Below are 23,483 nucleotides of genomic sequence, written 5' to 3'. Positions count from 1 at the left end.
TTTGACGCCACGGTCCCGCCTAAGAAATAGTGGCGGCCGGGTAAAATCCGACGGCTTCGGTTTCGACTGCCTTTGTACTGTACAGTACCTTATTTCGTTTCGCTCTCGTTACGTCTACCGTAACCGTCGACCGTCGGTTCGGCCGCCTCCGTACTAGCGGCCGTCGACCTCGGAAGCAGCCACGGGATTTAGGATGAATTAGAAAGTTAAGGCGTAAACACAAGAAGTAAAAAGAAAAAGAACTCGAATAGGGCCAAATACGTTGGGTGGAAAACGACGGCGGCCGGCAATTATTTCTTTCCGGAAGAGCGACGGTTCGATAGTTTGAAAGTTTTTAATTTTTAATTAAAGGCGGGGGAAACTTTCTCGCATCCGGCGGCATTAAATCTGCCGAAAAGGACGGAGCCAAACAAACGCGGATCCATTGTGGTGGTCCGGGCGGACGGGGACGACGATACCTCGTTAACGAGATCCGGTGACGGAGATCACCGGCCGGAAGAGGTAACGAGTGACGTGCACGGGGAAGAGTCACGCTCCGACGACCTTCCACTCTCGATTAAAACGAAGAAGCCATTTTTTTGTCGGCGGCGAAGAAGAAAGAAGAGCACAAATCGCGGATTTCTTTCCGCTCGGCTCCACCCGACCCTTCCCGGTTCTGTTTCGCTCTTTTCGATTCGTCGGTTTCCGGAGGAAATCCCGGCTCGGGCGCCGACAAAAAGTGGCAACGGCGCCCAATTAGAGGGAGCCGGGAAGACCGCCGCGGTCCGTCCCTCCCGTCCGCCGGACCCGAAAACTCGGACCCCTTCCGCCGCGCCCTACCCGAGTACTTTTTGTGCAAAGAACGGACACGACCGTCGTTAACGGTGGAAAGGGCCGCCCTTTCTGTTTCCTAAATAAACTTCGCTCGGGTCGAAGCCTGGGGTTTTTCGCCATTTCGTCAACTTCGTAATAAGCGACGGACCGGATCCCCGGCTAACGTCGTTTCCCTCCGTACGGTTGGCGCGCGAGTTGCTCCCTTTTCTCGGGACTGGTTTAAGACGGAAAGGTAAAAACCTCGACCCGGCCGAGGTGGGTGGCTTCGGTGGAGATTCGCGAGTTACGTCGGAAATTTCCACCTTCGAAGTAGCTTAAAAGCCGGTTTTTCCGGACCGGGAGGTTTGCGGAAATCCAATACACAAATAAATTTTTGATTTACGCCCGGACGTTCGGTGCCCGCACTCGGTTCTTTTCCCACCGCCCGGCGAAGTCTTAAGTTTTCCTCTCGGCTTATAACAAACCGGGAGCGTTTTCTCGTCGCGCTTACCCCAAACTTTATCGCTCGTTCATTTCTCGCAATCTCTTCACTGGCGTGTTATTTAAGCAAATAACTCTAAATTTTGCAAAGTTTGCCACGTTATACGAAACGCTTTCTTCGGGTTCTTCGATCGTTCCTTCGAATTTTTCATTTTAACGCTTTCCGCCCGCGGCCGAAGCCACCGGGGAAAGGCCCGGCCTAACCGTAACGGACCGCTTCGAAAAATTTCTGGTTTTTCGCCCGCCCGGGGGAAAACGACGCGCATTATACACGCGATTTCTTTAAATCGATTTTTAACTTTCCACCCGTTCCCGGAGAACGTCCCGCCGGCTTCGACCATTCGTTCAAAAACGTCCCGATCGTCGGTGGATTTCCGGTTCCGCCGTTTCTACGCCATTTTCCGCGGCGATTTTAAGCCGAGTATTTTATGCCGGGAAATCGAGCGGATGACGTTTTATCTTTTATCGTTTTAATGGGAAAAAATGGAAGTAAAAATTGCTCCGGTACTCGGTTGCGGAAGGCGAATTCGGTTAATGCGTCGGCTCGTTCGATTAACCGGTCGGTAAATTATAATTCCTACTCGTCGCTAATATAAGAACGGACGAATTCGCCGCCGTCCGAGTTACGGCGTATTAGCTCCTAATCTGTAAATGGCCTTCCGCTAATACTCGAACGTTCGAGTCGCGTGATCTCGGTAAATAGCGTAAACGCAAACATTCGTCCGTTTTCCGTTTAATAAGGGCTCTTTTGCGTCGATAAACATTCGAGAAATACAAATAGAAAACCGGCTCTTCCTTAAAATATTTATTCCGCTCCTAAATTCCTTCCCTTATCGGGAACGAAACAACGACTCTATTTGGATTATACAAACCCCTAGAAGGGAGGAATTTAATAAAAGTCTTTTTTAAGGCCTTAGTCCTACGACCGTCTTTCCCCCACACGCCAAGATTTAATTTAATCCGGAGTGGACGAAAACTTTTTCTTAAATCCACAGACCGGGTTTAATCGTCGACCTTTATTGCCTTTTCCGTTCCCGAATTTTTCAATTTATACTTCCACTCTCGTTCTCTCCGCATAAATCCCGCCGATCGCTCCGTATTTTCCCGGTATTTAAATCGGTCTCCGGTTTGACAAAATTTCCACCCACGACCGACCGCGTCGGTGGAAATTTGTAGTCCGAATTCGGCGTAATTAAGAGAGTACGAACCGCATTTTTCGTCTTTCTTTATTGTTGGAAACATTAGGCGTATCGCTCGATAAAGCCGACGGCCAACGTCTACCGAGCGCGGTTTTACTACCGCCGAGATTAAGGCTCGTTTATTATTTGAGGTAAATGTTCTTTATTTTTTTTTACGTCTCGATCTTATTTTTCTACGTTTAGAATTCTGGATTCTGCTTAATTAAGTGTGTAAATAAAACAATTGCTTAAGCGTAAGGTATCCGTTGTTATTAATGCCACTCGTTTACCGCCGCAAACACCGCGTAATAAACTTATCGGCCGTAACGCGAAAAGTACCCCGAGGGCGAAGAGTGTTTGGCGAGAGTACGGATTCGTACTCTCGCCATCGATTACTATTTGGTAATATTAATGGAGAGGAATTGATTAAACTAGCTTCGTTACTCGAATCTAACTCATTTAATTAAAATCGGCAAATTTAATTTAAACGGAAATATACTCGGCTCATTTGCCTATTTGTTATCGACTAGAGGAACCTAACCGTATTTCGACATCTCTTTGGGGATTTAAGCAAATTTTTAACCGACGACAACTCGAGGAGCTTTCTCGATACCGCGATACCGATACCTCGATACTCGATACCTCGATACCGCGCGGTGGTCTTACGACCGAGGACGTCGGGTCACTAACTCGCCGACTGGCAGAAAAGAATAAATCGAAGCGTTAATTCGATCTCGAGCTTCGGTTAGCCGGAAGAGACCGGGCTTATTTTCTTAAAAATGCCGAGAAATTTAGCGAACCGTCCGAAGCTTCGAGTGTCGCTCCGGCAGCGGGTTTCGATCTCTCGCCGGTTGCAAAATTTTACGATACGCCGCGAGAAGTATACGATAACGTAAAATTTGGTCCGACGAAAATATTTAACGCGGCGAAAACGAAATCTTCGCGGTTCCCGGAGAATTACCGAAAGTAAACTCCGAAAGGGGCGAAAGCCGCGTTAACAAAGTCGCGTCTGCGACGAAAAATGTGAAGAACCTCCGTCCGACGGAATGGATAAAGCGTAAACAATGGTGCGTTCGAAGAATGCATCGCTTACGAAGGATCGGGACGATTACTTCGCCTTCTTTGTTAATATAAAAATGTAAGATATATTGGCAGAATCACGCGCGTATTAGTGGGGAAACAGTGCGCGTAAGAAACGGTTACGCTAAACAGTGTTTTTCGTGTCCGTTATATATATACTAATTAGATAAATAAAACACTAGTAAAAGCTAAACGCGTATTGTATTGTTTTGTATAGTTAGAGTTTAAAAATACCGATAATTGCCAGCGCATTAATGTAAAACGCGAAATCCACATACTCTCGCCCCACATTTCCTTACATCTCTCCATTTACATCTTCCTCTCCCGGGTAAGAGGGTCCGGAAACTGCGACGAAAACGTTATCGGAGTGGCCGGCATTTCATTTTCGAACGGAGCCGCGGTATCGCCGGCGACTTTTTCGGCCCTACGTGTCCGATAACGTTCGATGCTTCGATTTTTATACGGATCATTCGGTGACTTTTCTAACGTAACGGCGAGATACGAAACGGAACGCGTGGCGTTTATTTTATAACCGACCGCCTACAAATTTATCGTTTCCGATTTGGATTGGCAAAAAGTGTGGCCGATCGCGTCGATTAGCCGTCGAATTACCAGGACGGACGAGAGGCGATGAACTATTTGCCCGGCGGAAATCTTACCGTCGGAATACGCGGCAACGCCTTATTTTTATAACCGTAAGGATAAACGGTGGACGGAGGCCCGCGGCCCGAATACGTCCCGGCGGTAAACCTAGCCCGTAGTTAAGTAAACGGGAACTTTAATAACGAGAATTACTCCCGTTTTGCTTCGAATACCGTAATTACTTCATTTACGGATTGCGGGCTGTGGCCGTCGACCGAATCGTCCGTAGATTAACGGAGGCGTTTACCAGTCCGGGGACGACGCCGGATTAATTCGGCCGCGATAAAACGGAACGAGTTCCGCCACGGAGGTCGACTTCTACTTCGGGCCGGTCGCCCCGCGCCCACCGCCGATCGGATGCCGGAAACCCGACGACGATTTTAATAAGACGGATTAATCTTTAAACGATAAAATCTTACATTTTTACCAAAGTCCGCCGACGCGTTAGGTGTATTAACTCGCCGCCATTTTATTTTTATTCGGTCGCTTTATTTCGTCGTCGTCGGATATAAATTAATCGCTGCTCTATTCTACAAATAATATTACCGACCTAAGGTCCGGTCGAACGGTATTATTTCTCGTCGTTACTCGAAAACTTTATATCCGACCTTTTCGGACATTTTTATAAATAATAAAAACCTAAATGGGAAAACATAATTCTTCGGCGAGAAAGACTTACGCTAAGCCCAGAAAAACTAACCGAAAGTTACCGTACGAAGCGGAATAAAGCCCGACGTCGAGTGGAATTTATTCCGCGCGAAGATCTTTTTCCGGGTGGAAAGCCTCGTCGTTCGTCGCGCCCTCCCGCGGAAAGTAGGCGCTTCTTTCCACCACTTTCCGTCGGAAGTTGGATATTTCGGGCCGCGCCGGTGCGCGGGTACGATAAATTTCGTCGTCGATAAAGGGCACGCCGGAGGTCGTCGGCCGAGCCGAAAGCCGGGCCGTCGTCGTCGTTTTACGGACGAATTACCGGCGATAGTTCTACCGAGGGTGGACGACGTTACGAGGGGACGTAGCCGGACGGTCGGAGGAAATCGCCACGGCCGGGAATAGTCGGTGCCGGACTTGGGTAAATCCGGATTTACCGGCGCAAACTCGGTGGGATCCCGTCTCTTTCTCGTCGACGGGCGGGTTTACCGTCGTGACGGTTAAATCCCGCATTAATCCGACTTTCGTTTATCTTTCGCGTATTTCCGAAGATACGAAAACGGATCCGGTCCGAAGATTGCCGGGGTTTTGCCCACAAATAATACTGTTAAAATATCGCGCTCTTAAATTAGCCGCGAAAAGGTAACCGGCGCGGAACTAGGAAAGGTTTGAACCGGGTTTGACGGTTACTATGGAAACCGGTTCAGAAATTCCGTTCTGGGTTTAATTGCCTTAACGACCGGATTCGTTTTCCGGTCGTTTTCTCCCTCTTCCGGAGACACCGAGCGGTAGACGGACGGGCGGACGACGTCCGGACGGAGAGACCGGAGACGAACGGAGCGCCTTCCGGAAGAGGCGGGATCTCCGCTCTCCACGGAACAAAGCCGGACGAAATTAGCCCGGACCTCGCATTCGCGACCTTTACCGGCGCTGCGCCGGGCTTCTTCCGCTTCTCCGCCGTTTCTTTCTAAAATCTACGTCGGAGCTTCCGATTTCCGACGAAACCTATTTGCCAAAGATTTTCCTAACGACGACCGTCCCTTTCTTCTTTACAAAAGGCCGCCGAGACGAAAGGACGGGCGGCCGTCCGAAAAGGCACGGAGCGGCGCGAGGAAACAAAGTATTCCCCGGACGGAAGTCGAACCCAGGTCCCGATCGCCGTCTTTCCCACTCTTCTTCTCTTCTCGGACCGACGAAATTCCTCGTAATTCTTCGTTCGTCGGTGATTATAATGCCGCGACCGTGCACCGTGTTTTTTACGCTCGAATACGTTAGTCTACGGTCACAGCCACTAAAGTACGCCCGGTAACCGCGGATCGCTATTTGAATGTCACCGAACGATACGGTCGAATACTTCCTAAGGTGGTGTTTTTCTAGAGCCACGCCCGGAAAATTTCTCGTCCGGTAATGCGAAGAAAAACCAGAATTAAAAGTCGACGTGGTTTGAAGGAAAAAAAAGAAAACGAGTTCTTCACCTCCCAATATCTTCTGCCCGAGGAAAAGGCCGGTGGTATTTGAAGGAACGAGCGCGGGAAATCCTTCCGCTCTTCCGGATTCGGTCCGAAAGAGTTTTTCTACTCTTTCGGACCCCAGGATTTTTGAGGCGGGCCTCCCGCCACCCGGCCGGTCCCGACAGATAAGGCGCCGGCTAAAAAGGCCCCGATAGTGGGAGAAGAGTCGAAAAAGGAAAAAATACAAGTAAAACCCAGTTACTTAATTAGGACCGGAGGTAAACCGGTCGGTAAGAACACTCGATGCACGCGTGCAGAAAAGCGCGCGTGTGCCAGTGGCGGTTTCGATTACGAAGGTAGAAACGTGAAGGAGAAGAACCGAGTGAGCGAAGAAATCCCAAGTAGGATTATTAAGGCAAAATCGCGCCGCTTCGGACAGCTAAGAAACTCTTCTCCCGCCAACTCTCGGCCGGTCCCGAGAATACGGAACAATTATTTGGCCTATTTTAACGCCCGGCTCCTAAGACAGAAGCTAAACCGGAAAGAAGACCCTCGTCGCCCGTCGTCCGGCGGGGTTAACCGGATCGGGAAGAAAAAGAACAATATCTGGAGCGGCGACCCGAAGACGGCGGAGGCGGCACGGTTGCCCGCCACTCCAGTCGGAAGGGGAAAGGTAAAGTCTCTTATCGGCGTGGGAAGTAGAGGAGTTTGCGGACAAACGGCGAAGAACGGAGTCCCGCACGAGGACAATACGGTGGCCGGAAAGTGCCCGGGCCACCCGCCCACCATTAGCCCGCAGCTACCGACGAGGGCCGAAAAATACGCAAACTGACGGAAAGAAAGCGCCGACTCTTACGTGAACCTCGAAGGGCGGCGAATTTCCTCCGTCCAAATTTCGGTGCGGTCGACGGAAACTGCCGTCTCCGCTTAGCCGCCGGCGTAAACGTCGGAGGAAGAAGCCCGAGAACTCGTAAGGAAGGAGAATGACGGGACGCGTTTTAACAACCCCCGTCCGACAAAACGAAGTAAATGATTTATTCCCGGTCCCCCTAACCGCCACTAAATTCGTCCGGACCGCCAAGGAAGGCGGAAGATTTGCGGAGAGCCGGAATTTCCTTCGGCTTCTCGGCCTCCTCCTCCGGGTAAAAGTCGAAGATTTCCGGAGTGGATCGGCCCGAGTATTTCCTCCCCGGACGAATGCCAGAAGATTCCGCGGATACGGACGATAAATATTTATTAATCGGGACGGTCGGCTGAGTTTTTCCCCTTCCGGCTGCCCGGCAGACGGGGACGGGGAGGAAAAGTAGTAGTTCCTTGGCCGGGTGAAAAGTCGACTTTTATCCGGAAAGAGCGCCGTGCACTTTTTTCCGGAGAGGAAAAAGAGAGTAAGAAAGAAGGAAGAAGTCGCGTGACGGCGTAATTACCACTCGGCCTCCCCGCGGCCAGACGGAAGCGGCCTAATCCGTTTCCGGAAGGAGCGAATCCGAACCGGAAGGGGCGGCGGGAATCGGGAGGCCGGGCCGAGTCCTCCCGGAAAATCGTCGGGCTTCCTGTCCTTCCGCCGCCGGAAGTTCCTGATTTTTCCATTAATAAAGAGCGCCGGCTCATTAGCGGGAGTTCTTCCCAACTCCCGTATCGGAAACTTTTCTCTCTTCTCTTAAAAGGGCCTTTTCCCGCCATTCGGGCGCGGAGCGGGAAGGGGGACGGAGAGTGCCGTAGAAAAGCGCTCTTTCTCTGGTCAAACATCGGAGGAGCGCTCCGGAGGGACCGAAAGCCCGGATCCGTGGACGAGACTCGGTTTTACGACGTTAATATTTCGGTCGAGAAGACGGACGCCTAGTCGAAGCGGTTTTGGAAAGTTGGTATTCGCGGAGGCGGATCTTTTTCGGGCCTAGAGCTTATCGAGGGCCAACGGGGCCCCATTTTTGTTAGATTAGGGATTTTTAAATTGTGTTAAAAGTTCATTTTTAATAACATCAAAATCAGAGTTGAAATATATTTATTTATGAAATGGTGTCGAATGACATTCTTTATTTCTTATATACTATAAACAACCGTAAGAAATAAAGAAGTGTTTATATCGATTAATTACTGACCAGTTACGTTACATTGTTTACAATAAAAGAAATAATGCTATAAATTATCGTTATTATTAATATTAGCTTTTTTTTTTTTTTTTTACTATACGACAAGTGCTTATTGTTAATGAAGAAGTATTAAAAATTTATGATAATAATTCAATGTGTGGGCGCTTGACACTCGGAGGCCCAGGGCTTAAGCTTCGGACCGTGGCTAATCGGCGGAAAAATTTGGCAATAATTTATGGGCGGGGAGTCTGCACCGGACGACGGAACTCCGTGCGGTTTTATTAATCTTGTGTTAAAGGCGAAGAATTAAGGCAAAATCGAAAGCGGTCGGGTACACCGACGAAGGAAGAAAAACGTTTTTGGTCAAAATTGGCCGGAGCTAATTTCTGTCCCGGATATTTTAAGCCGGCCATTTTTTTATTTCGCCGTGACGAGTGATCGGGCGGAAATCTAGGACGAGTGGTCCGACGTTTCTATCTGTCGGACGGCAAATTCAGTCCGGTCCGGCGGGAATGAAGGATGGGGCCTTCTCGGTTCAATATTTCAGTCGGCGGCTTTTTATTCCGCCGGGAGATAATAAAATCGCTAGCCTACGTAACCAGAGCTTCTCCGGGCCAAAGGTTAAATATATATCGTTAATAAAAATTAAAAAAAAATGGAATCCCGTCATCCCCGAGCTCCGGGAAAAACCCGGGGAGGCGATTTTAAAGGACGTTCCGCATCCCGACGGCGTAAAGTTTACCTTTTAAAGCGTTTTGACGGAACGCTTTTCTACAGTGTACGACGGGACCGGCCAGCTTATTGCGGGGAGATGATCAATTTTCCACCCTAATCAAGTTATTTATCAAAACATAGTTGCATTTCGGTAATTAACATTCCGGCTTTTTTTATTTTTTTTTGTGAGGACCCTAAAGTTTCGCTTCTCTCCGGGGCACCCGGGTGAACCGTTTGTGGTACAATAAAAGAATTTGTAGATTAACGACTTAAGCCCGTCGTTTCCCAGGCAAAAAATAAGAACAACATTAAGATTATTAGATTATTTCGTATTTCTAATTTTTCTATTATATTACAGCATTTGATGTATCTAACTACGAAGGTTAATTAACAGTTTATCGCACCGAGTGACCGATCTAAGACATTTTAAAAATTCTTTAAATTGCGTACGGCGGAGGAATAAAGAATTTTTAAAATGCGTAACACGGGTCACTCGGTGGGATAAACCGTTACCTAAGATAACCTTTGTAGTTATGTAAATCAAATACCATGATGTAACAAACATTACAACGACAACCGTAGAAAGAGTTTGGTTATTTTAGCCTACCGTTGTCACGTTTATCGCCATACTCGGATGGTACGAAATGACACAATTTCATCGATCAAATAGACAGGAATTAAAAATATATCTTAAATTTTTCGGATTTTATATTATTTTCTAACGCTAGCTCTAAGAAACCGTCCATTCCGAATATTAAACGGTAATCTGCCCACCAATCGAATTTCGGAAAAAAAACGGATCAAATACGGGGTGTTTCGAAAAGAATCGTCCGATTTTAAAAAATCATAACTATTCGGCTTTTAATCCGTTTTCGTCGAACGATGTACTGTTAGAAAGAGGAAATTCTCGAGTTTTAGTGCAATTTCTCGGAAAAACGTGTACGGCCCCTTTCTCTTCTTAGAGAACACAGTTACGGAAATCACGATATGCTCGAAAACTGGCTTTTCCCACAGTTAAAGGCCAATTCGGATGACTTCGTTTTCCGGCGGGACGGGGCACCACCGCACCGGAGCCTGGAAGTTCGAGAATTTTTGAATACGCAGATTCCCCAACGAACGATCGGCCGTATGGGACCTAATGGTTCGGCTTCGCGTAACTGGCCTCCTAGGTCGCCGGACCTCACTGTTTGCGAATTTTTCTTGTAGGAGTTTATAAAAGATTCTGTTTATGCGCCTCCTCTTCCAGCTACAGTGCTCGAACTGCGAAACCGCGTAACAGCGGTGGATCTAGATATACTGGCAAAAGTTTGGGACGAATTTCGCTACCGTTCGGACGTATGTCACGCATCCGAAGCGGCGCGTATTGAGCACCAATAATTTAGTATGTAAAAAAACTTGAAGATTAGCCGTGTAATACAAAATTAATCTTAAGTGTGTATTTTATATAGCAGCTCTTCTTGAATTTCTTAAAATCTCTACGCTTCTAAATTCTTCGATCTTTACTTTTTCATAAAAAATATTCCGTCGTGCATGATGGGAGAATTTCTAGTAATATATTTTTTAAAGTTATATTCATTGTAAGAATTATATTTAGTTTACTATTTTCTTCGTTTTTGCCAATAGATGGCGCTACGTGTAAATCAGAATATCGAATGTAGACAAAAATTAATTGATATATTGAAATCCAATCGATATTTTCGGATGATATTTATGACATTATTTGACTCGGAAGCGTGTTAAAGGCACTCGCCGATTGTCGTAGCAATTGATCGAACGGCCTGGGTTTGCATAGCGAACAAACAAACATTCTCATTTATATATGTATATATATATATATAGATAGATTACATCGTGTGTAGAGTACGTTTATTTATTAAAACAATAAAAACTCGTATAATCAATTTAAATAGGTTTTAATTTTGACAAGCACGCTTATTGTTCTTTGGGTTTCTATTTAAAAATCTTCAAAAATTTTCGCGACACACCGGTTAAAATCGTTGCCATAGAGCAGGGGTTACCAAACTACGGCCCGCGAGGTCGGTTCATCCGGCCTACCGCCGCACCGTGCCATAAATGAGATAAAAGAAAATTCTTTATATGGAAATATTAAAGTTTGTAGATAAACTTACTATGTACAAAAAAAATTAAAATAAGTGTAATTAGAAATGCCAGAAGTGGTCCAATCTGACTTTTGTATCCGCCAGTAATATAGGCTAATTTTTAGAAAAATCGACGAATTGAAAAATTCGGTGACATTTTGCCACTTTGGATATCGGAGCACTTTTTGTGTAAGAACCTGCAATGAAGTTTCTAAGAAAAGCCATTAGCAACTTGCTGCAGCCATCGTGTTTGTCTATTAGTAAATAAATATGTTGGGTTGTCTATTTTTTATCTATTCGATATACTGCATCGAACAAAATAGTTATGCGGCCCACGCTCGTCATTCTCTCAGAAATCCCACCAGTGGCCGAGCGGTCTTCGTTCCCCGAACACTGGGAGTTCGGTCGTGGGTTCGCGCCTCGCTCGGACGGGCTGGCCACGTGGAGTTTTCCGTGTTTTCTCCACGTCCGTAACGCCTAAATAGAGGCCATCTAGAAAGACCTCCCGGAAGGCATCGCCCAAGTATCGCGTTGCCATAACTAAACAAACAAACGTTCTCTCAGTTATCTGGCCCGCTGTGACCCCCGCCATAAAGAATAGTTAAGAGATTTCTCCGTGTAAAATATAGATTTAATATTCCTATTAAAATTATCAATGTTTTCGAGTTTAACCATCTAAATTATCTGCCATCGACAAAAACGATGCGCGGATGGACCGGTTGACCGCGACCGACTCGTTGGCAGTGTCTGGTCTAGAAACGGGGCGACCGATAGTAACCCACGGCTAAATGCAGTTCGGGTCCGCGAGTCTGTAATTAAATGCCACTTTTTTACCATTCGTTCGATTAAACTCGGAAGCAGAGACCTAATTGCTGCATCCATAAATCCAGTGTAATAAGTCCTGTTAATTGATAAAGTATATACTAGTAGACGAAGATAAGTTTAAATTAAGTTAAGGATACAATAGCGTATTAATTAAACTCGGGAGCAAAATGTACTGTACCGGCGGCGGTATAAGAAACCTTTCTAGACGAGTGGAAAGCGTCCGCCGTGGGCCGTCCCGAGAAAACTCGAAGCGGGATTAAAGAACTCTTCGGTCACCGAGAAAGTAACGGAGGGTGGGCCAACCGGAAAATAAACTTCCCGCGATTTTTCCACGCGAGGAACAGTCGGCCCTTCTAGAAGTTCCTCCGGAATGAGCCGCCGAGTGGGGGGAGAAGACGAGCCGATTATACCCGGTGGTGGGCGGCGCTTTCTTAATAACCGAATCGTTAACGGTACGTAACTGAACGTTTACCCAACGGACACCCACCCACGCCGGTGAAGGTCGACCCGCTATTTAGACAAACCGTAGGCGTACCCCACCGTTTTCGTCCGCCCGAGATAGGCCCAGTTGGGCGCCAAATTCTTTTCCGTAGAATGTGCTTAAGTACGCTCCATTTTCCGGTAGGAGCGTTTCTATCCATCTCTCTTTTTACGCCTTCATTTAAAAAATAATTTTCGACGGCGCCTGGGTCACTTATTTATAAAAATCTGTTTTAAAAGATGCGACTTTCTTCTAGAAAAAATAAAGTTAACTTTCTAGGATTTGACACGGATTCTGCCCCTAAACTTTTCTCCGGGTTTACAACTTTGTTAGAAGGAGATTGTGGGCGGATTTCCTCCTCTACCCTCTGTAAATTACCGACGGCTCTCGTCTTAAACCGGAATAAAGTAAATGACCGGTTTACGAAAGGCACAGTTCTTGGTTTTGGCCGCTGGATCTTTCTAGCCGTGTCCTCGCAGGCGGCGATGTTTGATGGTAAACCGTTATTTCGTTAACAAGATTAGGAGGATGTTTCCTGGCCTTTCTCTTTCGACCTGCCAATAGACCACTTTCCGAACGCTTTCGAAGGCTGGAAAATGCCTTTACCCATCCGATTCGCTTCGCATTTGCTGCAAACCTACCTTTTTTCCTTTCCTCCTTCCTCCTGTCTTTCTTCTTCTGGCTTTCGCTCCTTCGACCAATTTCTAACGCGATTATGTTTAAAGCAATTTTTGTGTGTTATCCATCCGACGGAAATAATACTTTAACTCGTTGTCTTTGGTTTTTTCCGAATAATTCCCTCGGCCGGTCGACCTTTCTTTTTACGTTATTACAATAATTGTACTGTACCTCACGTCTTTATTTACCTCTTGTGATTTTTTATAAGGTCCCTTCTTACCGTCTAGCAGTAAACTTGTTTGGCCCGATCACGGTCAATTAAATATCAAAGTGTAACACTTTGTTGGGATATGACTTACGGTCGTAGACCTTTTCTACGTCGAAAACCCAAACCGTTTTTCGAAAGTGCGATAATGCTCTACGGCTAACTTATTTTCGTGGATTTATTAGTCTGTATTTCTCCTATTGTACTGTACAGTGCTAGGTCTAGCCGTCTTCTACCGCCAAACCGGTCCGTCTTACGCGTGGCAGAAATATTTTTGACATCATCTTCCGGAAATATTTTTGAGCCACGGAAGACGACGAGATTGGTTTACGTAGTCTTTATAAAGGATACGACTTTTCGGTAGTTTTAAAACAATTCGTAAGAAGAATACGATTTCTCCGAGCCGCTTTCCTTTTTCTCAACTTTATAGTTTTAATTGCAAATGGCCGCCCCAACGGCACCGGAAATATTTTAAAAGTATTTCTCGTCTAACGGAAAGAAAGAGAATAACCGGTTTGATAATAAAAAGATTTCGTCTTTACTCCGAAATCGATAGGAAAATGTACATACAAACAATACACTTTCCCCACCGCGCAGCTGCGATTATGGAATTGTTATCGGAAAAGCAGGAGGAGCCTGGGTGGGAAGCGGGAGGGGTGGGAGCTACCCGGGAAAAGGGTCGGTAAATGACAGCTGCGTGGGGTCTGAAAGGAGGACGGAGGTGTAAAAGAATTTATTACGGAGATAAACAACAATACAAACCCAGAGGCGGGCGAGTCAAGTGTTTATATTGGATTTACAAGGAGGGCGTACGGTCGAGGATCGACAGTGGTAATAGACGTACTAAAAGGGAAAGAAAACACGACGTTTTCGAGAGGAGGCGCTCAGAAAGGACCGGTTCTAAGCCGTCGAAACGACGTACAAAGAACGTGCCATCGGCCGCGGACGGTACACGCCGCCTGCCTTTATAAGCTATATAATGGTCGCCGCGAATAGGCGGTGACAGAAAGCGCTTATACTTAAACAAAGGATTGATTTCCGCGGCCTTAAACTAATAAACTCGGTAAACACGACGGTTTTGTAACGTAACAAATGTAGGGGACGAGGCTTCTTCCGTCTGTCGGGAAAGTATTTCTAGCGTCGATTACCGTGGCACCGCGCAACTCCGGCGGTCCACCCGCCGCCACAACTGCGCCAAGAAACCACCGGAAATCTCCCGATTCGAAGAGGATTTGTTTGTAAAGGAAAAAGTCGACCCGGCGTAAAATATCTTTACTTTTTCTTTGGCCGAGAACGGATAACGCCCGGTCTTTGCCCAGTCTTTGCCCCTGCAGGCAAAGACCGGGCTTTGTTTTAAGAAAGATCTCTCTTAAAATTACTCGAATCGCTCTTCTTCCTCGTATTGTGGCAAGAAGAAAATCCGCCAGTCGGTCACCGACGTAGCCTTACGGCTTAGAGAGATTTCCGTACGTTTAAAAACGGAATTCCTTTTAATTTGACGGTCGCCCGTCGTCCTACAATTTCTATCGAAAAAACACGTAACCTCCAGTTTTCTGTCGTCTTGTAACCGAAATCGGAATGAACTGTGACGAAAAATTTCTTCTACACTTTAGTACGGAGAGAGAAAACATCCCGTTAACTCGGACGACATTCGTTTCTTAATTAATCCGAGTTAGCCAGGCTTCTACACTATTTAGAGAAAAGTGTGGTGGAGATTTTAAGTCGCCGAGGAGGGAAGATAGAAACGGATTTCGGAGATGGAAATTTTCATTACCGATAGGCTATAAGTGAAACGAAGAGGCGGTGTAGGCGGGGCCCATCCTCCTTAGCTAAGTATGAAGAGTCGATTTCCCAAACTTCCACCGAAGTTAGTACGAAAGGGAAGGACGGTAAGGCGCCGCCACCTCCCGTCTTCCGGCCGGGCCCGCCAAAAAAAGTTCTACCAAACGGAAAATAATTAACCTCCGAGGCGCTGTATCGGCGACTTTCGGTCTTCCGACGCCCGGCCGCCTTTACCACCCCACCTAAAATACGGATTTGGCGTAATAAAGTTTCCGGCGCAAATTGAGGTCGGAGACGAGCTTTCTCCCGCCCTGAAAGGACGAGGAAAATGGCATCCTCGAAAAGAGGACGGCGTGGCCTGTGTCCTCCTACGCCCCCCCGCCGCTGATCGAAACGGGCCGACAAATATAGTTTTGGTCCCGGGAGAACGGCGCTTTTTAAACTTAGAAGAAAAACGAAAGCCGGACTTTTGCTTTTCGTCGGAAGTAAGGAAAGTTAATTACGGAAGAATCATTCCAATCGTCTTCTTTCTCCGGCATTACAGAAATTGCGCTTTTTTACTCCGTATTAAGTGAATTTTAGTCCGGTCCGGCTAAGGGTTTGCGGAAAAGTGGTGGACTCGGTCGGAATACTTTTCCTTACCGTCCATCGGCCATGAATTTATAATCGGACAAAAACCATTCGTCGGGCGTAAATCCTAAGCTCGGAAGTTTACTTTCCGGCTGCGGTGGATTTACTGTCCAATAATACTTTCTTCGCGGAACTTTTTCTCCGTCCGGGGATCGGAAGCCGAGTCTCCTCCTTCGTCCTCGGCTTTTTTTCGCGCCGTTTTCCGGCTTACGGAAGAACGACGGAAGAGTCGGGCCTTCGTTTCTGTCTTTACTCCGAAGGCCGTTTCCCCTTCGACCGTCGACTTTATCGGTCCCAGGCCCGCGCCCTTTAGTTTAAGTTCGATTTTTTCTCTTTTCTTTTCCGCTTCCTCCGTCAAGTTTTACGACGTTTGGTTTCGTTTCCCGTTGGGGTTAAATAAATCTTATCCAGTCTTTAAGTTTTTTTTCGGGAAGGAAATTTATTTGTTTCTGGTGGTTATTGTTGCTTTTTAAAGACGGCTACGAAATTCTTAAGAATTTCACCGGCTGAGCAATCCGAGAGGGCGTAGGAAAAACGGAACGGAAGTCGACGTCCCTTTCCCAAAGTCCCGCCGGAAGCGGAAAGTCGTTGGGTGCAATCGCGGTTCACCGTGTGACGTAAACGCCTATTTTTATTCGTCCAACTTTACATTTGGCCGAGGAGCTTTTTCGGAATAAAATGCCGCCTCTCCGGGTATTTTTTCCGCCGGTATTTCTTCTAAAACTCTACCCTCGGCCCTGGCCCTACCGGTCGCGCGGGCCGTCCCGGACGGGGGTTAAACTTCCCAGTTAAGCGATTACCTTCGGCTGGGCTTTTAGTAGGCTCGGGCTTACGGATTAACTGGTAACGCGGACCCTCTCTACTACTCGGTTTCTCACTGTTCCTTCGCGGGTCCAGATCTGGCCGTAGTTCCGTGCGACGCGCTGATCCGTACCCTTAACCACGGGCTGCCCGGTCCTTACTTATTTTATTTTTCCTTTCAATAATTGGATCCGGCAGTTTTCTCGTTTTATCCACCAGACGGAGTTTTATTTCGTCCTTCTTTCCCTTTCGAATTTTCCCTGGAAAGGGGACGCGGACCAACGTTTGGCAATCTCCGGACGTTGTCCGCGTCCAAATTCTCGGACTTCCGCTTCCGAAACGGGTCCCCGCCCAAAAAGTGGGAAACGCCTTCGCCCGCATTTCTGGTTTACCTGTCGGGTAGGCCCCGTCGCCCTTCTTTCGGACCGCGGTCCGGAAGAAGAACCCCTTCGGAGAATGAGAAAAGACCTCCGTTAATCCCTGGCGGAGACGCCCGCGCCTCCCAATGGGCCCGTCTTTCCTCAATCTCGAAAACGGAGTTAGGAGACCAGATAAGGAAACCTTAGGGGCAGGAGGACCCGATTAACTATATACCAACGTCTAATATAAATCGGAAGTCACGTTATTTCGATTCAAAAAAATTTTTCCCGAAAGGTGTTAGAGAGATGACCGGCACGACTTTATTGTTAAAGGTAAAGTATGATATACGGGGGCAAGTCACTGCCCATTTTAAATGAAATTAATTAAAAATTGCAGCCCGGCATTGTAGAGCTGTCACAATAAATAATTGCTGGTTAAATAATTTCTTTTTTCTGCATTCCCGACAATGTTACAAATTCTTCGGCTGGATTCGAAGCATTTTCCAACCCTGGCATTCGGTGTCGACTAAGGTATTCCGCGGGAAATTTTAATCAATAATCTGGCGAAAACTTCTACAAAGTATAAATTAAAATATATAAATATGGAGGGGTGACTGGCGGACAGTTCTGTCCATAGAACATAACAGTAAATTGTTTTGCGTTTCTTCTTCTTATTTGCATCTTCTCGCAGCGGAAAGAAGTTTAGGCACGCTTCCCACGGTGTGTAGTTATTTTTGGAAGAGCGCGAGCTCTAAGGCTCTACTTTCGAACTTAGTTTTGGCTTACGCAGCATTTTAAATTTAATGTTGAAAAGCAAATATACGAATAAAACCTTAACTTTTCTAACAATCCCTACAGAGACGTTGACGATGGACTAAAGCGTAACGAAGTGTTTACTTACGACGTCACAAAATACGGTGTGGCCAAAACGTCCCTGGTCCCGAAGAAAGAAGACGTATTGCAAATTACAGACGAAAGACACCGTAAATGATTTTTACGACGCTTAATGTAATCTGTGTGATGGCCGGGTCGAGACTAGTGCGAATACGGAGTGCTGTACTGTACCATACACCGCAATACCATTGAAAGTGTTGTACGCGCATTCGAATACAGCGTTGTGTACGAGCGGGACTTGGCGCATACCTCTGCCGAAGTGGCGGGTGGAATGTGTGAAGAAAGTCACTAATACTGTATCTGGCCGTATCCTACCGGAATCATACCCATCCAATAACCATAACCGAGGTTGTTGGGCTGATGCATTCACCGATGGGTTTTTTAACGTCGGTACCGAGAGATATGCGTGTGAGTGTGGTCGTCCAGAAAGATGGAGTGATCACCGAACATACTTTCCGGACGAAGTCACGATTACACGTACTGTACCCGTTCACGCCTCCCGATCCACTTGCAGTACCCTCATTTGGAAATCGGCACGTTGGCTCCACGGTATAAAACCGAATCGTAATAGCCCATTCATCGACAATAGTTACTAGTTTTTCACCGACATCGCCGATTTCGTTAACGATTTCAATATTACGCTTCGGACAAGATTTTGTCTTTTGTCTTCCTTTGTCGGGGTTTTGATTTTTACTTTTCTGGCTGTTTTATATATAACGGAGGAAAAGTATGGCCATCGGTCAAAACGAAACTCCAAAATTTTTACATTTTTGGACTGGGAACCTCGAAACGTCGTGAAATGCAAAAAAATTTCGGAGGAAAGAAAGAATCTTTTCTGCATATAGGAATGATTGTGTGCGCGTGCATGTGTATGTGTAATTTCTTAGTACTTTTGGTCGAAAATTTCAGAAATTTTGCAGGGAGGTTTGCGTATTAGGTGAATCGATGTTTGGTGGTTAAAGGTCGAAGGGTGAGGAGATAGAGGGGATCGTGTGACGTATTTCGAATGCGGTCGGAGTTAGTGAAGATTTTACCGATTATTAGCATTTACAATTTTTTTATAAAGTTCATCTGTACTCTGAAAATTAAGCTGTTATTTTATAATACTTAATAATATATAATGTTTTGAAATAAAATCTCGTAACAGATGACGCCACACGTAATTCTAACCATTTTGCCGGAAGGTTAGGAAACTGGTTGTTAAATTTTTACTTTCCTCGGTCTGTTGTATACAACAAGCTAGAGTATACCACGTAGAGTGCCGTGACCGTGATTACAGCGCTCTTGGTGGCAACGACGAGTACTATCGATCGCCATTTTACTTTCGGTCAAAACATTGAAGTCGATACCACGTGTGGGGCAGAATTGTCACTTTAAAATCTATATTTCTTATCTATATCTATACTGTTCTGTTTGCCCTTAGATTTGGTATTAAGGCAATTAGATAAGTGATATAAATCTAGATTGTTTCATTTCGAATTTAGCTATTTTTTAGATTTTATTTAATTATTATAAAGAAGGTAAGATCAAAGTTTAAGGGGTAAGTTTCCTACTTAACCCTCAATATAACAATATTTTTATAATCTAAGTACGAGCCGAGTCTCGAAGGGTTTTACTCTCAATCATACGATTGTTTATTGATAGCATACTCAGGTCTGTCTGATCCGTACCATACTCAGTACGTTGTTGAATTTTTTCGGACTGTGTTTTTTTTCTTTTGCAGAATATAAATAGCGTTCTTGTGTTTTTATTATAGTTATAGTTTGTTTGTGAAAATGTTTCTTTCAACTTGTGAAAATACAGTAGAGCATCGGTTATCCGACTTAATTGGGGACTGGGGTTTGTCGGATAACCGAAAAGTATGAAAAAATACATTATTAGTATAGTGTATTAGGCCTGGTTTAAATAGTAGCCTCCCTTTCGTGGTCGAGCCAGTGCTGCCTGCTAAAACATGTAAAAATTTAACAAAAATAACATTAAAGTAGCCATGACAAAACCGAATATTGTAGCGCCGCATCACTAGCGGACATTTGAATTTGCCGACTAGAACGCGGTCGGATAATCGATGCTCTACTGTATTTACGATGGAAAAGTACCGTACATTTTGACCTTTGTCGTTTTATGAACCATATTGCTGAAGTTAAAATACTTCTAAGAGGTAATAAGGAGCTAATAATTATGGGAAATGGGAGAAGTGTTGCATTTCCAATTAAAAATAGAGAAAGAAAACGTGCTAGTAAGTGAAAGAATTTGATGCGTAGAAACTGCACCATTAGGATCTGTACAAATTGTGCATTATGCGCATCATTCCGGATAACAAAAGTATTTTAACACGAACTCCTTTTGTTCGTTATGTTGTAGACAACAACCTTAGACATTGAAGTCGCGAGCACGAAGAGGGGTTGGTAATTTTCCAATCCCTCTTCGAAATGCATTGTTAAATGGGTGAAATAAAGTGAACCGTTTTAATCTCGGTGTCTGTTAATTGCGGATAATTAAGAAAGATATGATAAATAACACTAGTCTCACTACTAAAAAAAGAATCTTTACTTATAACTTTTTATATCTTTTTATTATCGAATGGCCAAAAAGCTTAATTTTGAGGGTAGTGATGAGGTTTTTAAAAAAGAATTGTAAATGTTAATAACGAATAACATTTTCAAATTAAAGCACCTGATCTGTGGCTAAGAGATCCGGTAACGGTGGTCAAAGAACTACAAGAGGTTTACTTAGTTGATGACGAAGTTGGGACTGTACTGGATTACGAAAATTTGTTCCCTTCTATCAGGATTGAATCTTGCGTAGAAGCACTTTTGGATTTTCTGACCAGAGTAAACCCTGCTTTAGCACATCATAGGAATGCGTTGGTAGAGATGGTTAATCTTGTTTGCTGCGAGTCTTTCTTTGCGTTTGAAGGACAAACGTATAAACAATGCCGAGGGGTCCCTATGGGAAGCCCAATTTCTGGGCTATTGTGTGAGCTTGTTGTCAGTAGGCTTGAGGTTAAAGTTTTGCGTAGTTTCAAGAACAGCATCGTATACTACAAAAGGTATGTCGATGATATATTCATAATTTGGAAAAGCAATCGATTAATTGCTAGATTTATTGACAAGATCAATGATAATGAAGATGGCCTAAGCTTAAAACTAGAGCAAAAAAGCTCTGTTATGATACATTTTTTGGACATTAAGGTTATTTTTAGAGAGGGACGTATATCTACCGGGGTATTTATTAAACCAACTCATAGCCCGCTTTATATTCCAGCTGGCTCTAACGATCCCTATAAGTATAAACTAGCAGCGTTTAGAGCGTTAATTAGGAGGGCTTTTTTATACTGCGAAAATGTTATAGACAGGGATGCGGAAATAGAAAGAATCACGCAGGTAGCAGAAGCGTTGGGCTACAAGAGGAATGTTTTAAAGGGGATTATCAATAAATTAGAAGTCGGTACCGATGCAGCACCTGGTCGCGGGCGTGGTCCATCTTCATACACGAAATTTACGTACAACAAGCGCTTAGGAAGCATTATGAAAGAAATCGCACACATAAAGGATACAAAGATTATCTTAAAAAGAGCTCCGAATCTGTACAGTATTCTTAGAAATGATAAAGGGTTAATTAAGAAAGAGGATAGGTCCGGCGTTTATAGAATTCCATACGAGAATCAGATGTTAGGAATAAGTAAAGATTATGTCGGGGTTACCACCAGAAATCTAGGAGTTAGGATAAAAGAGCACAGATATGATGTTAGAAAAGGTTCTAATGCCACAGTATTGTCACAAATGGCACAAGCGGAAGGCTCAGTAGTAAGATGGAATGAAGCAGATATACTGAAACAAATCCACTCCCCGACCTTGGCAAGAACGGCCGAGAAATTAGAAATCTATAAAAGCAAGCTTAAAGGGAATTGCATCAACGCAAGAGATGCCGAGGGGCTTCCTTCCGCATGGAAGTATGCAGTTATAAACTTCTAATAAGAGCAGTAGCTTTATTAATATGTACAGTTTAATGAAAAACTCTGTACAGCTTATTAAGCAGTGGTATTATTTAGTGTTATTTATCTGTTTTTTAAGGCAGAGGTATTAATATTTTGTATACACTTTTTGTTTGTTATATATTAATATTTTATTTTTAATTTTAGCAGCATTTTTATTAATTTGTTGATATTTAGAAATGATATTGTGCTGTTAGTTACGTTTTGGTTAGCCGTTATATATTTTTGTATTTTGAACTTGTTGTTCTATTTTTGTAATGTTCGAATTTCGCCTGATGATGATCCATTGATTGGATTGAAAACGATGTGAAAATAAACTAGTCTCACTACTAAAAAAAGAATCTTTACTTATAACTTTTTATATCTTTTTATTATCGAATGGCCAAAAAGCTTAATTTTGAGGGTAGTGATGAGGTTTTTAAAAAAGAATTGTAAATGTTAATAACGAATAACATTTTCATTAAACCCGACCTCTCTCGAGATACGAGACACGACAACCCTCTATCTCCCATCGCTTTAATATTAAGGAGCCACGATGCTATTAGATAACAATATGGAGAATCGATGCTATCGAATTCTTTAAAATTAAACACAAGCTATCCTGCCAAGTTTCGTTTCTTATAGACGCCAACGCATAAAAACGTGGCATATTTCTTCCTTCTCTTAGGCCTAACTTTGTGATTCAGGGGGTTTCAAAACGTGAAGTTTTACAAAAAAAAAAAAACTCTGAGGGTCAAATCTGATGATTTTCCTTATGTATACGTAAAAGCCGAGATAGTAAAATTAAGAATGTTTAGAAATGCATTAAACTTATTGCTACGGAATATTTTATTTTATTTAGAAACGTTAAAATAAAGGGTTAAAAAATGTCTGGTTATTTACTTCGAAAATAGAAACAACTAAGTAGGGTCATTTTGACTCGCACCGTCTCAGTTAAGGGATAACAGTTCCACGGCGGAGTCCTTTTATTTGAGGCTACTCATCCACCTCTATATGCAAAACGTTTGTATTGTCTTTTTAAGAATTTTGTTAAAATTTTTATCGAAACAATAAACACGAAATTACGGTATTTCCAATCTTCGGGACGATTCGCTAACAGGGCGTAATAATTTCATACAGGTATCAACGTCGCTAACTTTTAACTTTTGAATTTAAAAGACTACGCAGCTGACGTTGCGTCTGATCGTTTCATTTCCTCTTACATCCGTTTCGTCTTACGTCTCCTTTGATAAACAGTTTAATACCACGATTTATAAGAACACGCAATCTGATTTCTTAAAATTAATAAAGTAGAATACCGTAATACACGCTGCCGTAAATACGGTACAGTACGAAGAATACGTCACGAATTATTTGACAGAACTATTTATTTTTCTGAAGTAAACGAATAATTTCATTGGTAATAGATTACAACAGAGGCGAGTCATACGGGACGGCGACGGTCCTCCGGGCGACAAAATAAGAAGTGCATAATAGACAAAATACAAAGTTTTAATTCTTTTCTTTATTAAAATCGCCATTCTCTTCTATCGGGAAATTTAAATAATATTTTTTAAGGAACGAATTAAACAAAGAAAACGAAACACTCGGTAGGTCACAATGGTAGGTCTAGGAATTTAGGCTAACATCTCCAACTTGAATT

At 44.3% G+C, this 23,483-nt stretch overlaps 1 protein-coding gene across 1 annotated transcript in view; it reads left to right on the top strand.

Annotated features, from left to right (window-relative positions):
• The window catches only part of LOC136973156 (uncharacterized), a 42,416-nt gene extending 20,595 nt beyond the window's left edge, over window positions 1–21,821 (top strand). Inside the window, exons 2-3 of the mRNA XM_067267855.1 lie at window positions 17,812–17,936; window positions 20,518–21,821. Of these exons, the coding sequence (XP_067123956.1) occupies window positions 17,812–17,936; window positions 20,518–21,821 (1,429 nt within the window). The remainder of the gene's footprint in view (window positions 1–17,811; window positions 17,937–20,517) is intronic.
• The last annotated feature ends 1,662 nt before the right edge of the window (window positions 21,822–23,483 follow it).

Source organism: Centruroides vittatus, unplaced genomic scaffold (assembly GCF_030686945.1).
Source record: "Centruroides vittatus isolate TY-2023 unplaced genomic scaffold, ASM3068694v2 contig_3093, whole genome shotgun sequence".
NCBI lineage: Eukaryota > Metazoa > Arthropoda > Arachnida > Scorpiones > Buthidae > Centruroides > Centruroides vittatus.
Note: the sequence above shows the minus strand (reverse complement) of the source record. Positions and strands in the feature narration are given on the sequence as shown.